The 15,818-nt window shown below is 49.5% G+C and overlaps 1 protein-coding gene across 1 annotated transcript in view; it reads left to right on the forward strand.

The window, feature by feature from the left end:
- Window positions 1-877: 877 nt before the first annotated feature.
- Window positions 878-15,818, forward strand: part of EPB41L1 (erythrocyte membrane protein band 4.1 like 1) — a gene marked incomplete at its 5' end in the record, with an annotated part of 52,600 nt that continues 37,659 nt past the window's right edge. The window contains 6 exons of the mRNA XM_082856678.1: window positions 878-1,054; window positions 1,934-2,098; window positions 4,015-4,119; window positions 4,725-4,767; window positions 8,099-8,174; window positions 13,598-13,816. Of these exons, the coding sequence (XP_082712804.1) occupies window positions 878-1,054; window positions 1,934-2,098; window positions 4,015-4,119; window positions 4,725-4,767; window positions 8,099-8,174; window positions 13,598-13,816 (785 nt within the window). The remainder of the gene's footprint in view (window positions 1,055-1,933; window positions 2,099-4,014; window positions 4,120-4,724; window positions 4,768-8,098; window positions 8,175-13,597; window positions 13,817-15,818) is intronic.

Below are 15,818 nucleotides of genomic sequence, written 5' to 3' on the forward strand. Positions count from 1 at the left end.
CCTGACTTTGACATCATCAGGGCTATGCGTTTTTTTTTTTTTTTTTGTGGTACGCGGGCCTCTCACTGTTGTGGCCTCTCTCGTTGTGGAGCACAGGCTCCGGACGCGCAGGCTCAGCGGCCACGGCTCACGGGCCCAGCCGCTCCGCGGCATGTGGGATCTTCCCGGACCAGGGCACGAAACTGCGTCCCCTGCATCGGCAGGCGGACTCTCAACCACTGCGCCACCAGGGAAGCCCCGCTATGCGCTTTTTAAGAGTACCTTCCTGCGTTATCCCTTTAAGTACATCCTGACAACATCCCTGTGAAGTCAGGGGGCAGGAATTATTGAGGCTTGGGGCATGGAGAGCCTTGTCCGATGTCAGGGCTGGAAAGGCCTGAAAAGCACAGGGCTCTTTGGGTTGAGTTCCATTTATCCCACATTGATTGAGGGGCTACCGTGTGCCAGGTGCTGTAGTGGGAGAAATAGCCTGGCCAAGGGCCTGCCTGGAGGTGCTCACTGACTGTCCCTGGTGCTCTTGGCAGAGTGGGGCCCCCTGGAGAGACTCTCCTCGCCCTTAGGAAGGGCCCTGATTCCAGACCTGGGCCAAGAGCTTGGAGTCCCTGAGGAGCTATATGGCACAAGGGTGGGTGGGGGTCTGTGACCTCGGCTGTTGCCACCGAGCCCTCACTTCTCATGACTCTGTCCGCATCCTCACTTCCTCTGTCTCTCCCTCCCTCCCTCCTCCTTCTCTCTGTGGCTCTTTGTCCGTTTGTCTCCATCTGTCTCTCTCCACGTGTGGTTCCTGTGCCCCTCACACCGTTCTGTCGCACCATTGCTGCCCCTCTCCCCCATCACGTGCTCTCTCCTTTGTGCCAATGCAGGCGTGCTGGTCACCATGACAACAGAGACAGGCCCAGATTCTGAGGTGAAGAAGGCTCAGGAGGAGGCCCCACAGCAGCCTGAGGCAGCCGCTGCAGCTACTACCCCTGTGACCCCCGCAGGCCACGGCCATCCCGAGGCCAACTCCAATGAGAAGCATCCACCCCATCAGGACGCCCGGCCTGCCGAACAGGTGTGTGCCTGAGAGCACGGGATCCCTCTTCCTGCCCAGCCAGTCCTCCAGAAGGGAGGCAACAGGGAAACTGAGATGTATTATTGACCCATTACATGCCAAGCACTGTGCAGGGGGCATAGTGTTCATTTCTATAATTAATTCTCTGAGACCTAAGAAGGTAACTGTTGATTTCCCCATTTTACACTTGGGGAAACAGAGCCTCAGCAGGATGAATGAGTTACCCAAAGTCACATTGCTATAAAGCGACAGAAGTGCAAGTCAGATCTAGATCTGATTTTGAAAATCAGTGTTCTTTCAACCTTATTTTCCTATCCCCCAAGGCTGTCCATTCTAGCGGGGCAAGCCCAGGGTGACTGCAGAGCAAAATTCATCACCCTAAAAAGAGAGAGAGGACTTGGGGGTTCATCTGGCCATTGAATTCACACCTCCCCTAATTCACAGCTGGACCAGAGAGGGCAGGGACTTGGCCAAGGTCATTGAGGGTGTCAGTGACAGAGTTAGGACTAGTGGGCAGGGCTCTGACCTCCCTTCCCTCCACTAGATCAGTCCCAGCCCCATGCTAGACCCAGTGACAGACTGAGGAGGAGGAGACCATGTCCTGATCGCTCATGCACTGTTCTCGGCAGATAGGACAGCTCCCGCCTGCAGGGGAGCAGTGGACCCCTCGTATGAGCCCACCCATTGTACGCAGAAGCTCTGGCTCTCTTCCTGCACACACCCACCATTGACCGTGGTCACCTGGGGGGTCTTAGGGGGCAGTGGCTCTCATTTTGGGGTCTGTCTGAGCTCCAGCTGCATCCTTATTGCATCTCATTTGGACGCAAAGCTATGGTTTCTAGCCCGCTGACTAAACCCTTCCCTTGGTTGGACCTGTAGAGCCTAGACATGGAGGAGAAGGACTTCGGGGAGGCCGATGGCCTGTCGGAGAGGACCACGCCCAGCAAGGCCCAGAAGTCGCCCCAGAAGATTGCCAAGAAATACAAGAGTGCCGTCTGCCGAGTCACTCTGCTCGATGCCTCTGAGTATGAGTGTGAGGTGGAGGTAGGGAGCACCACAGGCCCCGTCCTTGGTCGACCGTCCTCAGAGCCAGGACAGGCCTCTGTGCGCACTCAGCCTGGGCCAAGCCAGAGGGCATCCACTCCTCAAGGAGGCCTGGACCGACTGCCGCGTCCTGGGGAGATGACCCAGCCAGCCCTCCTTTGCACAGATGGTGGCACTGAGGCCCGCAGAGGGCTCTTCTCATTGCAGATAGTGTTAGGCGAGGCACAGGGCTGGTGCCAGGAATCAGGGTGGCTGTACCTCGGCAAGGAGTCACCGTTTCGGGGCTGATCTGTAGCCTGGTAGGACCTGGGCTCTTTCATCTCACCCAGCAGACGCTGAGGTTTCAACCAGAATCATTTTCATTTATATAATGGGTGTGGAGAAGGCTTCTCCCTGTGAAGTACCCTATCCAGGGCACCAGGACAAACTGGTCACTCGAGGCTTCCATGGTGAGGCATCCCCCAGGCATAGGGAGGTGGCCCATTGGAAGGACCCTCCCCCCCAGGCTGTGGAGACACCCTGTGGCATGGCTCTGGCCCACAGTGGGTGGCTGGGCAGACACCTTCTCTCTGGGGTCAGCCCTCCTGGTCCCACATGTAGCATCTCCCTTTCCTGTACAGGCTGGAACTCCCACCCGAATTCTAAGCTCTCACTCGCCCCCTTCGAGGTTCTGCCCCGGTCCAGGCACCATTCCTGGCCCATCCACGTGTATGGAAGAGTCCAGAGGGTGGCTTTACTGCTGAGAGTTACAGGACCCACCTCCCTTTCTCCCCCGATCCCTGGTCTTAAGGGACCGACTTCTGAGACCTGGGAGGCTGGCTCTGTCTTCTTTGCCGGGTTGGGTTTTGTTTTTTTTTTTAATGTTTATTTCTTCCATAGAAAGGTTGCAGGGTGGACATCTTGCCTACTCCTGGGCAAAACAAAGGGATATCTTCTCCCTCTTTCCTCCTGCCCATGGTGGCCCCAAGGTGCTGTTTCAGCTACCCTAGAAGAGTGTAAGGGTTTGGCCGAGGCCACTCTCTCTGAAGCTCTCCTCCAGGCTCAGGAATCCCTTGGTTTCCCAGCTGCTCCCCACATTCAGGCCTGGTGCCAGTCCCCAGTGACCTAGCCAGACCTTGCAGGGACCTCACCCGCTCCCTGGAGTGCGCTGCCTCTTTGGGTAGTGACTGCTTCACGCGCCCCCTGCCCCGTGATCCCTTTATCGATGCTCATCCTCACCCCTGTGGGTTTGGGGTACCCAGCCAGGTTCTGGGCTTTGTCCTTCTGAATCCTCAGGCCCAGGTGGTGTTCAGAGAGGTACCACGCCTTGCTGATGGGAGTTGGGGGGAGAAGGTGGCTTGAACAGTGCTGCTTGCAACTGAGGCTGATTTAGGCTCTGTGAGCCCCTGTGGAACCTCATTTGCTGCCTGGGTAGAGGTGATGCTCCCTTAGTGTAAGGGGAGGGGCCAGTGGAGGACAGTCACGCTGTGACCCTGAGTCCCAGGCCCTCCCCTCCTCCCCTGCCCATGTCCCTCACATGTCAGGTGGCTTGTCTCTTCCTCTCACACTCAAAACTCAGACTTTTGGTTTTCTGCTCCTTGGGTCCAACTTAGCCTGTTTCTCCTAATCACTGTACAGGAAGGAAAAATCAGTCACTCCCCCACCCCACTCTGGCTTTCCCCCAAGCAGGTCTGAGTTCTAGGAGGGCCCCAGGAGGGCTTGGAAGAAGGCAGTTGATGGGCTAGGCATTAGTGTCCCCCCAGGATTCCTTAGGACTTGGAGAGCAGAGCCAGGTGGGTGGCAGGAGTGCTGAGATCCTCCCCAGATGCTGGAAACCTCTTGCAGGTTTTCAGGTCATCTTGGTGGAGCCTGGGGCATCTCCCCGCCCCATGCTGAGGTGTGTTCCGGCCTCATGGCAGCTCTGCTCTTCTCTTCAGAAACACGGCCGGGGCCAGGTGCTGTTTGACCTGGTCTGTGAGCACCTCAACCTCCTGGAGAAGGACTACTTTGGCCTGACCTTCTGTGATGCCGACAGCCAGAAGGTGCCTGGACTGGGGAGCGGGGCTGACTGGAAGGCCTGCCCTGGGTGGTGGGGGGTCTCTTCCCTTAGGCCCCCATTGGCCTGGCCACATCCCATGGCTTCCATCAGTCCTCAGATCTTCATTAGGTACCTTCTGTCTGCACGCCTCCAGGGTTCAGCCTGCCCTGTCCATCCTCAGTTCTCTGTCTCCCCTGTGCCCCTTCCTTGGGGGCCTGCAAGTCAGCCCCAGATGGGTATCTGGAGAGCCGTGGCATGGCTTCCTGTGGGAGCTGAGGCACTCACCCCCCAGCCCCTCTTCCCCACCCTTGGGAAACTCCTGCCCGAGTTTCCTTCTTCCCACCAATCCCACTGCAGCTGCATTACCCGTTCACCGTGCTGCCTCCAAGCACTGCCAGGCCCAGGGCCCCGGGTCCCAAACCCTGAGTGAAGCCAGGCCTCATTCCCTCACCTCCCAGTCCCAGGGGAAAGGACCCAGACAGCTCAGCCAGGGAAGGGCGTTCCCAGCTAAGGGGCTGTTGGCAGGCCATTTCGGGACGTTTCTCTCTCCTAGCCCTACCCAAGTCCCCTCCTCCATCTCCTTCTAAAGAACTCTATCTTCTCCTACAGAACTGGCTGGACCCCTCCAAGGAAATCAAGAAGCAGATCCGGAGTGAGTGGCTTGCTGTGGTTGGAACTGGTAGTGGAAGGTGGCGGGGGGGCTCCGGGCCTTGAGGGCCCTAGGTGCGCTGATCCCTCCTCCTTTGGGAAGTGCGTTCGGACCCGTGAGTTCGTTTGCTGTGTGTGGCACATCTTGGGGAAGGCAGGGTATTGTTTTAGAGATGAGGAGCCTGAGGCCTGGACAAGAGGAGTCACCCAGCAGGTTAGCAGAGGGATCACAGCTGCCTTCAGGACGTCAGCCCTAGAAGGGACCTGCAGAGTCACCTAGGGCAAGGGGACAGACCGATGGCCTCAAAACAGCCACCTTCTGTCCAGGGCCAGTGCAGGCTTCGGTGATCAGTGACCTTTGACTCAGCTCAGAATCCTTGTCCCCACAGTACTCTAGGCCACTGCCAACTGAGAGGAGTGAATGTGTCCTGTGTTTAATGATGGGTGACCGAGGCCCAGAAAGAGGCAGTTGTTTACCCAAGATCACAGAGTGAGGTATGGGCCACGCCAGGTCTTGAGCCCTGGCCCCCTGGCACCATCCTGCACTCTTTTCAGGGCCTGGGTCAAAGACAGATGAGCAAGCCAAAAACCTGTCTTTTCTGGCCCAGAGGGAAAAAGGCATGTTGGGAGGGGGGCGGGGCAGCCTTCAAACGCCAGAAGGGGGAGGTAGGTGGCCTCAGCCAGGGGGCATGCGGTGAGTGGGGACTTGGAGCCTAGAGGCAGTGATGCCTCCACTGGGGGCTCCTCCCCTCGGCTGTGCTTGGGCTTCCTGGTCCCCTGGCTGGAAAGCTAGAGCCAAGCCTGTTGCCGTGACAGCAGGCAGCTGGGCCTAGGGATGCCAGCTGACTATGCAGGAGGGGGCTTGAGGGATGCTTCCTGCAGCCTCCTGTAAGTCGGAGGTAGAGGCAGGCTCACGGACAGAGCCCCCCTCTCTGGGGCCAGCAGGGTCCTAGGCCTGGCCTTTATGCTGTTCCCAGGAACCCCAGCCCAGCTGGGAGGCCTGGCTCTCATGCCTGAAAGAATCAGAACACACACAGTGGCTGAGAGTGTTTGAGAAGGACCAGGACCTTAGAAAAGAGAAGCTGCTGACAGAATCTTTGGGTCTCGACTCCCTCCCCAGGGCAAGAAGTGATCCCCTTGGGTTATGAAGGAGCAGGGCTTCCTCCTTTATTTAGTAAAGCCACAGCCTCTCTTCCTACCCCTGCAGTCTCCACCCACTCACCCCAGTTCTGGCTTCTGGGGCCCCCACAGAGCAATTTTTTACCCACTTTCTTGATTTGTGACAACTCCAACCTTCTGAAGGTGGCACCTGAGTCCTTATGTCCTGGCCTTCAGAGTTGGGTATATTTCCTCCCAAATCTCAGGGCCCATCACCTAGGGCACTGGGGGCAATTCCTCCACCTCTCTGGATTCCCGCATCTCCCTAGCACGTGGATTAGTGATTACTGCCTCACTAGGTGGGGATGAAGGTTCAGTGATGTGAGTGTGGACAACAGCCAGCACATAGTAGGTGCTTCACATAGTAGGAGGCAATCTGGTGTGATGGTTGAAAGGACAGATGCGGGAAGTAGACTGCCTGGATTTGAATCCTGACTCCGTCACTGCTTCTCGTGTTATTTAATTGCTCTGTGCCTCATCATCTGTAAAGTGGGGGTAACCCTTATCTTTAGGGCTGTTGTGAGGATTAAATGAGTTATTAGGTGTTCAACACCTAAAAGGTGCCTGCCCATAGTAACACCCAGTTTGTATTAGCCATTATTATTATGATTAATTATTACCATTATTCTCTCGCTCTCTTTTTTTCTTGGCTGTGCTGTGCGGCTTGTGAGATCTCAGCTCCCTGGGATTGAACCCGGGTCATGGCGGTGAAAGTCCGGAATCCTAACAGCTAGGCCACCAGGGAACTCCCCCGTTATTATTCTTGAGACAGGGATTGTGTCCCCTTGAGGCTGCTGTTTCCAAGGAGTCAGCTGCAGTCAGGAGCCTAGGTTGTGGAGTCATATGATCAGAGGCTAGACCTGTTTTCTATCGCTGACTAGCTGGGTGATCCTGGGAGAATGACTTAACCTCTCAAAACCTTCATCTATTCAAAGGAAAGTCTACCTCAGGATCACTATAAAGATTAAATTCCAAAAACACGTGTAAAGTTCTTAGCAAGCCAAGCGACCGGCACTTAGTAAGTATTGGAGACATGACAGCTGTAGGGTAAAGATGGTGATGCCTGCAGGGACAGGATGGTAGTGATGGCATGGCCTCCAGCCCTTCACGTCCACAGCCCTGCCCTGGACGGGCCTCTCTTTCTCACTTTGTCAGAGGTCCCTTTAGAGCATGGAGCCCAGAATGTCCCAGGGGTGGTCTGACCATTGTTCTGGATTATGGCCTTTCATCAAGGCCTTCTCCCTCCCTCCTCTTCTTAAGTGGTCATCCCTCTTCTTGGTTTGCAGCGCTTGTTTCCAGCTGAAACCGCAGCGTTTATTTTTCTCTACCTTGTAAATGTGTACCATTGATTTTTCATATCTAAACGTGGAGGTTAACATTTATCCCTGTGAAATGTTCTTTGTTACTTTTAGCCCATTATATTTGCTTTTGGGTCTTGTTTATAATCCAATTCTGCCATCTGAGATGGAGTCACCATTATATAGGGCAGAGTTTTGCAACATGTTTTCTGAGAAACTTTAATCTGGAAGGATGCCCTGTGACAAATAGATGCAACAGGTCAAATGGATTCTGGGAACTCTTGAATGCATGTCCCCCTTCAAGAGGTGCAATGCACAGTAGCAGAGTGAGGGCTCTGAGAAGTCCAAAGTTAGGAAACCTGTTTAATGTGGTATTTTCTAGATTAATTATCTTCCCATTGATGTCCTGGGGCACAGACTTTGGTGTAGAGGGAAGAGCATGGGCTCTGGATCCAGGTGGCCTGGGTCTGAACCTCAGCATTGCCACTTCCTAGCTTGTGACCTTGGACTGGCCACTTTACTGCCTGGGCCTCACCGTCCTCATTTACAAAATGGGGATAATCATTATCAAGGACTTACTTACAGGGATGTTGTGAGGTTTAATGAAGCAATGTTTGTAAAGTAATTAACAGCATGTCTGGCATGCACCATTGTTTTCTTTCTTTCTACCTTCCTTCCCACTGCTAGTTCACAAGTCTGTTAATCTGGGCCTCAGTCTCCTCATCTGTCAAGTGGGAATAATGTGCCAGCCTCTCTTATTGGATTGTCCTAAGATGATTGTTATGCGAAGACTGAAAAATTGCCCATGGCATGGTGCATCTGGGCCACCCACGGGGGAGATGGGGCCTCTCTGATCTCTCCTCCATCTTCTCCTCTCAGGCAGCCCCTGGAATTTTGCCTTCACAGTCAAGTTCTACCCCCCTGACCCTGCCCAGCTGACAGAAGACATCACAAGGTGAGGGCTGGGGAGGCGTGGTGGTGGAGGGGGATGGACACAGAGCCCTGGGAGACACAAAGTGGTATATGGGTACATGATGGCAGGTGCAAACCCAGATACCTACTGAGGCCAGGCAGACAGCATCAACAAGGGAAGCCAACTCAGTGCAAGAGAAAGTGATGCAAACAGAGTGGTCGATGGCAACTGACCCTTGACTTCAGAGGGGGAGGTGTCACAGGGAACAGTGGGGCTCAGTGTGAATGCAAGAGGACAGATGCCGCTTAAAACAGTTGCCATTCTGCTCGGGCCGTCACTGCCATGTGGGAACCAGGCCTGATAGTTGGAGTGAAGCTAGAGATTTGAGAGTAAAAACCACACTTTTTAAATATTGGCAACTAATTTAAACTCTTCAAAAGCATGGGGTGGGCCATCTCTGGGTAGGATAAAGCAGACATGTCTGAAGGCCGATGTGCTGGCTGGACCGCCAGGTTTTAACTTTGGGGATAGGAGGGATTAGAACACAGATGCCTTTGCAAGTGGGAGTTTGGTCCTGTGTGCTACTCTGTGCACATGGCAGGCGAGCGGGAGTCAAATGAGGCATGTGACCACCCCAGGGAGGCAAGCCCAGGCTGCTGGGGTGAACGTGGGTTGTAGGTGCAGGCCTTGTGCCTCAGTGCCAGTAGATAACAAGGCTTAACGATTAGAAGGGGGTGCAAAGCATCTCTCAGGATGAGAGCTTCCATGGGGCTCATCCTGCCTCTGAAATCCAAAACAGGGAGGGGCCTTTCTCTTTATCTAAGCCCCTTCCAAAGAGATAGTCTTACTTTACAATATCCTGGGGCTGTGTCATCCTTGTGCTGGGCCCTAAACACCCACCAACCATAGGATGTGGCTTGGAGTTATTCCTACAGCAGGAGAGGGAGCTACTAAGCCATCCTCTGTCTCCCATTGGGTCCCTCCTTAATCTCTGCCATTTGCCAGGCAATGGGCCAAGGTCAAGATACAGACTCTGGCCTTGGGAGATAAAACAGATATCCCTGGAATAGATCAGACCTGAGGCCTTGGCCTCATTAGCCCCGCTCTAATCCCTGAGGTCAGCTTGGGGCCAAGGTGGCAGCAGCAGGGTCTAAACTTCATTCCGGAAAGGGCTGAGAGCTTTAGACCAATACAGCCCCCATCCCCTGGTCTTGCCCACTGGTGCCTCTCCTCTTTGTGCTGGTCCCTGGACATTGGGCCTCTAGGGACACCAGGAAGGAAGTTAGCCCTGCCCGGTGTGGCTGGCCTCAGAGGATGGGGTGGTAGTAGCAGCTGACTTAGTCAAAAATATTTAGAACCCAAATAAACTGGTCAGAATGACAAAGTGACTGAAATGAAAGACTGATCAGTGTGCTTGGTAATGATTTCTGAATTTGGAGACTTTTGAATGATATGCTTATAAGCCCACACTCGATGCCTGTAATGTTTGAGCAGCTGCTGGCTCTGAGCCTCTGCCGTGGCTCTGAGCACACACACTGAGGCCACATGTATTGTACTTTTGGCCAGAGCTTCAGTTCTGACTGCAAAATAATGTCGTGGAGCAGTAAAAACTATACTAAGTAAAAGCCACTTAAAAGGAAAAGAAACAAGTCATTGGAAAAAAAAAATGGTGAAACATAGCAAAGTGGGCAAGGAGGTATTGTAGGCTGAGCATGAACTGGAATATTAAAAAGAATTACACAGTAACTTAAAAAGCAATAAAAAGTGCTTTGAAATGGTTCTAAAAGTTGTAATCATCCAAGTGTGCATGAAAGTTATAAAAAAAATCATGGCCTAGTGGTTGGAAATGTTTCTTTTAAACCAATTTGGACAATTCATTTAGAGCTGGAGCCAAATAAAAAAGTTTTGAGAAAACATTGGCAAACAGGTTAGTCCAGACAGTGGAATATGGTGCAGAAGTTAAAATGAATGAAGGGGTCACGTGTGCTGACATGGGAAGGGCTCTAAGGCACATAGTTGGGAGTGAAAAAGCAAGCTGTGTGGTCAGATATAGCATCTGATAACATTTACATGGTAAAAACACCCATGAACCAAAACTACATGCATTTTAAAAAATTTATTTTATTGAAGTATAGTTGATTTACAATGTTGTGTTAATTTCTGCTGTACAGAAAATGATTCAGTTATATATACATATATACATATTCATTTTCATATTCTTTTCCATTATGGTTTATTATAGGATATTGAGTATTGTTCCCTGTGCTATACAGTAGGACCTTGTTGTTTATCCATTCTATATATAATAGTTTGCAACTGCTGATTCCAAACTCCCATTCCATCCCTCCCCCGCCCCCTCTCCCCTTTGGCAACCGCAAATCTGTTTTCTATGTCTGTGAGTCTGTTTCTGTTTCATAGATAAGTTCATTTGTGTCATATTTTAGATTCCACATGTAAGTGATATCATGTGGTATTTGTCTTTCTGTTTCTGATTTACTTCACTTAGTGTGATAATCTCTAGTTGCATCCATGTTGCTGTAAATGGCAATATTTCATTCTTTTTATGGCTGAGCAATATTCCATTGTATATATGTACCACATCTTCTTTATCCACTCGTCTGTCGATGGACATTTAGAGTGCTTCCATGTCTTGGCTAATGTAAGTAGTGCTGCTGTGAACCTAGGGGTGCATGTATCTTTTCTAATTACAGTTTTTTTCTGGATATATGCCCAGGAGTGGGATTGCTGGATCATATGGCAACTGTATTTTTAGTTTTTTGAGGAACTTCCGTACTGTTTTCCATAGTGGCTGCACCAATTTACATTCCCACCAACAGTGTAGGAGCGTTCCCTTTCTGCCACACCCTCTCCAGCACTTGTTATTTGTAGACTTTTTAACGATGGCCATTCTGACCGGTGTGAGGTGGTACCTCATTGTAGTATTGATTTGCATTTCTCTAATATTTACCGATGATGAGCATCTTTTCATGTGCCTATTTGCCGTCTATATGTCATTTTGGAGAAATGTCTATTTAGGTCTTCTGCCCATTTTTTGATTGGGTTGTTTTGTTTTTTTGGTTATTGAGTTGTACGAACTGTTTGTGTATTTTGGAAATTAAGCCCTTGTTGGTTACATCATTTGCAAATATTTTCTCCCAGTCCGTAGGTAGTCTTTTTGTTTTGTTTATGGTTTCCTTTGCTGTGCAAAAGCTTGTAAGTTTGTTTAGGTTCCATTTGTTTACTTTTGATTTTATTTCTATTGCCTTGGGAGACTGACCTAAGAAAATGTTGGTACGATTTATGTCAGAATGTTTTGCTATGTTCACTTCTAGAAATTTTGTGGTGACCTGTCTTGTATTTAAGTCTTTAAGCCATTTTGAGTTTATTTTTGTGTATGGTGTGAGGGTGTGTTCTAACTTCATTGGTTTACATGCAGCTGTCCAACTTTCCCAGCACCACTTGCTGAAGAGACTGTCTTTTCCCCATTGTATATTCTTGCCTCCTTTGTCGAAGATTAATTGACCATAGGTGTGTGGGTGTATTTCTGGGCTCTCTATTCTGTTCCATTGATCCATATGTCTGTTTTTGTGCCAATATCATGCTGTTTTGATTACTGTAGCTTTGTAGTATTGTCTGAAATCTGGGAGGGTTATGCCTCCTGCTTTGTTCCTTTTTAAAAAAAATTTTTTTTTTTTATTTATTTTTGGCTGCATTGAGTCTTCATTGCACTGTGCGGGCTTCCCATTGCAGTGTCTTCTCTTGTTGCAGAGCACGGGCGGGCTTCAGTAGTTGTGGCTCATGGGCTGTAGAGTGTAGGCTCAGTAGTTGTGGCGCATGGGCTTAGTTGCTCCGCAGCAGGTGGGATCTCCCCAGACCAGGGCTCTAACCCATGTCCCCTGCACTGGCAGGTGGATTCTTAACCACTGCCCCACCAGGGAAGTCCCTCCTGCTTTGTTCTTTTTCCTCAGGATTACTTTGGCAATTCTGGGTCTTTTATGGTTCCATATAAATTTTAGGATTATTTATTCTAGTTCTGTGAAAAATGTCATGGGTAGTTTGATAGGGATTGCATTAAATCTGTAGATTGTTTTGGGTAGTATGGCCATTTTAACAATGTTGATTCTTCCAATCCAAGAGCATGGGATATCTTTCCATTTCTTTGAATCATCTTCAGTTTCCTTTATTAATGTTTTATAGTTCTCAGCATATAAGTCTTTTACCTCCTTGGTCAGGTTTATTCCTAAGTATTTTATTTTATTTTTGATGTTATTTTAAAAGGGAGTTTTTCAGCAATAATGGAGCTTCTGCATGTAGAGGATTGGTAACTTGTTCCATGGTGGCAAGAGAGAAGTCTTTTTTTTTCTTGCTGTATAATGTTTCAGTTTTAATAATTTTGAAGCACTTGGATGCATTCAGAAATTAAAAATAAAAACCATAGATTAAAAAAATAAATAAAAGGGATTTTTTTTTTTACATTTCCTTTCTGATATTTTATTGTTAAGTGTAAAGAAATGCAGCCAATTTCTGTATGTTAGCCTTGTATCCTGCTGTCTTGCTGAATTCATTTGTCAGTTCTAGCAGTTTTTGTGTGGCGTCTCTAGGGCTTTCTATATGTAGTATCATGTCTTCTGCGTATAATGACAGTGTTACCTCTTCCCTACCAATTTGGATACCTTTTATTTCTTTTTCCTGACTGATTGCTGTAGCAAGGACTTGAAATACTATGTTGAATAGAAGTGATGAGAGTGGGTATCCTTGTCTTGTTCCAGATTTTAGAGAGAAGGCTTTCAGCTTTCACTGTTGAGTATTATATTGGCTATGGGTTTGCCATAAGTGGCTTTTATTATGTTGAGATATGTTCCCTCTATACGCAGTTTCATAAGAGTTTTTATCATGAATTGATGTTGAATTTTATCAAATGCTTTTTCTACATCCATGGAGATGATCATGTGAAAACCACATGCATTTCTATATGTCCATGGAGGAAAAAGGTCTAAACACCACAGGGATAACAGGAGTGACCTCTGGGGGAGGGAGTTAGGACTGAGAATGGGTATCAAGAGGAAATTTAGAATTATCTCTAAAGTTTACATTTTTCCCACAATAAGAGTATATTAATAGTATAATTAAAAATACATCACATTTTTAAAAAATGGTTAAACCAGCAAAGCAGTCCTAATTTAGCTTGAAAATGAGTTAGAAATCGAAAATGTTCCTATAGTAGGAAAAATCCTTCAAACTTAGAAATGAACAAAAATGCTTAACGTTGCACGAAATGTTACATAACCATCTTCTAGGATACACCCAAAGTATTAACACACGACATGCCAGCGTCTGGGAACATTTCTCTTCTGCTGCGTTGAGCGTTGATCAGTTGGTGCTGATGGATCGGTGGGCAGCTGTGCTTGGGGGAGTCTAGGGAGGGAGTGGCCCCCGTGCCCACGCCAGCTCTCCCCTATGTCCAGATACTACCTGTGCCTGCAGCTGCGGGCGGACATCATCACAGGCCGCCTGCCCTGCTCCTTCGTCACGCATGCCCTGCTGGGCTCCTATGCCGTGCAGGCTGAGCTGGGTGACTATGACGCTGAGGAACATGTGGGCAACTATGTCAGCGAGCTCCGCTTCGCCCCTAACCAGACCCGGGAGCTGGAAGAAAGGATCATGGAGTTGCACAAGACGTACAGGTGAGAGGGCCTCCGCCCAGGCCTCCCCTTGCTCCTTGCCCTGTTGGCCAGAACCTTCCTGGCTAGGCCACCAGATCGTATGCTGTAAGTACCCCACCTGGCTCTGCCGTTGACGTGAGGTGTGTCTGAGAGCACATCATCTCATCAGATGGGAATGATGGTAACTTGCTATGTGACCTTAAATGACTGCTTGGAACTTCAGGTTCTTAAGCTCTTGTACTGGTATGGTAATTCCCTGTCCTTGGCCTCTGAGAATCGGTCTCTTTAACTGCCAATTGGAGATGATAATAATGATTGTGTGTCCCTGGGTAAGTGTCCTGATGCCTCCGGGCATAAAGTTCAAAAGTTTACATTCTAAAGCCAGACCGTCTGGTTCACCTTTTGGCTTTGTCTGTTTCTAACCGGAGGGTCTCGGGCTGGTCATTTCACTTGCCTGTGCTTTAGTTTCCTCATTTGTTTAATGGGGGCGCTAATAAAACCTATGCTGTAGGGTCCTGGAGGGGCTAAATGGTGCATATTAGAGACACACTGCATGGTGGCTATTACTGTTGCTCTGTGATTTGAGGGGTTGGGTAGTTGATTGTGCAGTGGAAAGCAGCTTGTGCCAGGAGTTAGAAGATAGTTAACTGGTTGTGTGATTATGGGCTGGGTGTTTAACCCATCAGCCCCATTTGTTACCCGTATAAGGACTAATAAGGACTTAGATTATCAGTGTTTCTCAGCTACTGGTATTCGGGGCAGGAGAATTCACCGTGCAGGATGTGTGGCATCCCTGGGCCCCAGGCATTAAATGCCCATAACACCCCCTCAGTCATTGTAACAACCAAAATGCATCCCCCATTTCCAAATCCCTGCCGTGAGGGTGATACCCGCGCCCTGGGGGGACCCTTGGAACTAAATGATCCTTTTAAGCTGGAAGTACTTTGGACTCTAAGTCCAGGCTTGTCAGGGGAACCCAATGTGATAAATGACGTGGAAGTGCGTTGTAAACTGTAAAGTGCTATGCATGTGGGAGGGGGTATGGTGATATTATCACATTGCTAATAAGGATGGAGGGAATGAGGAGGGTTGCGTCCTGGGGAGAGAGGCCATCTGGAGAGATGCCCAGGTCCAGAGGTGGAGGGATCATGGACGTGGGGAAGAAAGCCTGCTGGGGTGTGATGGGACACGAGGTCTGGGTGGCAAATGTGTCTCTCAGAGACTTGCACACCAACTCTGATTGGCTAGTAATGGCTGCTGTTGTATTGTGTTGAGCAGGATACTGAAACCGTGCAGCCGGTTAGCAGTGTCTGCCTGGGTTCTTTGTCATCCCTGTTGCAGGCAGCAAGGTGTGTTAGGGATTCGCAAGAGTCCTAATAATTCAGAGGGGGAAGTTCAGATCAATATGGGCTGGAGAAATCCTAACGGCCATCCCTTCAGCTGTAACAGCTCTTTTGACATAAAGCAGATGGACTTCCAGTGTCCAGGTATTCTGCACAAAAGCTCCCCGAGGTAGACAGAGCACAGGAAACTGAGGCTATGAGACAGATGTAAACGAAGTGGCTGGGAACGTGAACCATGGAGCCACATTGTCTGGATTCAAATCCTGACTTTGCTACTTAATAGCTGTGTGCCCTTAGGCAAGTTATTCAACCTCTCTGTGCCATAGTTTCCTCATCTATAAAGTGGGGATAGCGATATCTACCTTATAGTCCTGTTATGAGGATTCAAATGAATTAATACATGTGAAGTGCTTGGAACAGTAACCAGCATGTAGTACTCAATACATGTTACTCAGTAAATGCTGTGAGAGTGTACAGTTTCCTGGCAGCCAAAGCCAAGAAGGAACTTGATGAATTACGTAACTCTTCTTTTCAGAAAGGAGAGAGATTCCTCCTTTCCTCAAGGACGATTAAGTGGTTTCTGATACAAAATTCTGCGAAAAGTAGCCTTTATGGGTAATAAGTTAGGAGCCCCGGGTGATAACGATAAGCAGTGTCATCCGCAGTGGTTTCACTGTCGT

This window comes from Leucopleurus acutus, assembly GCF_964270905.1.
Source record: "Leucopleurus acutus genome assembly, chromosome: 16".
Taxonomy (NCBI): Eukaryota; Metazoa; Chordata; class Mammalia; order Artiodactyla; family Delphinidae; genus Leucopleurus; species Leucopleurus acutus.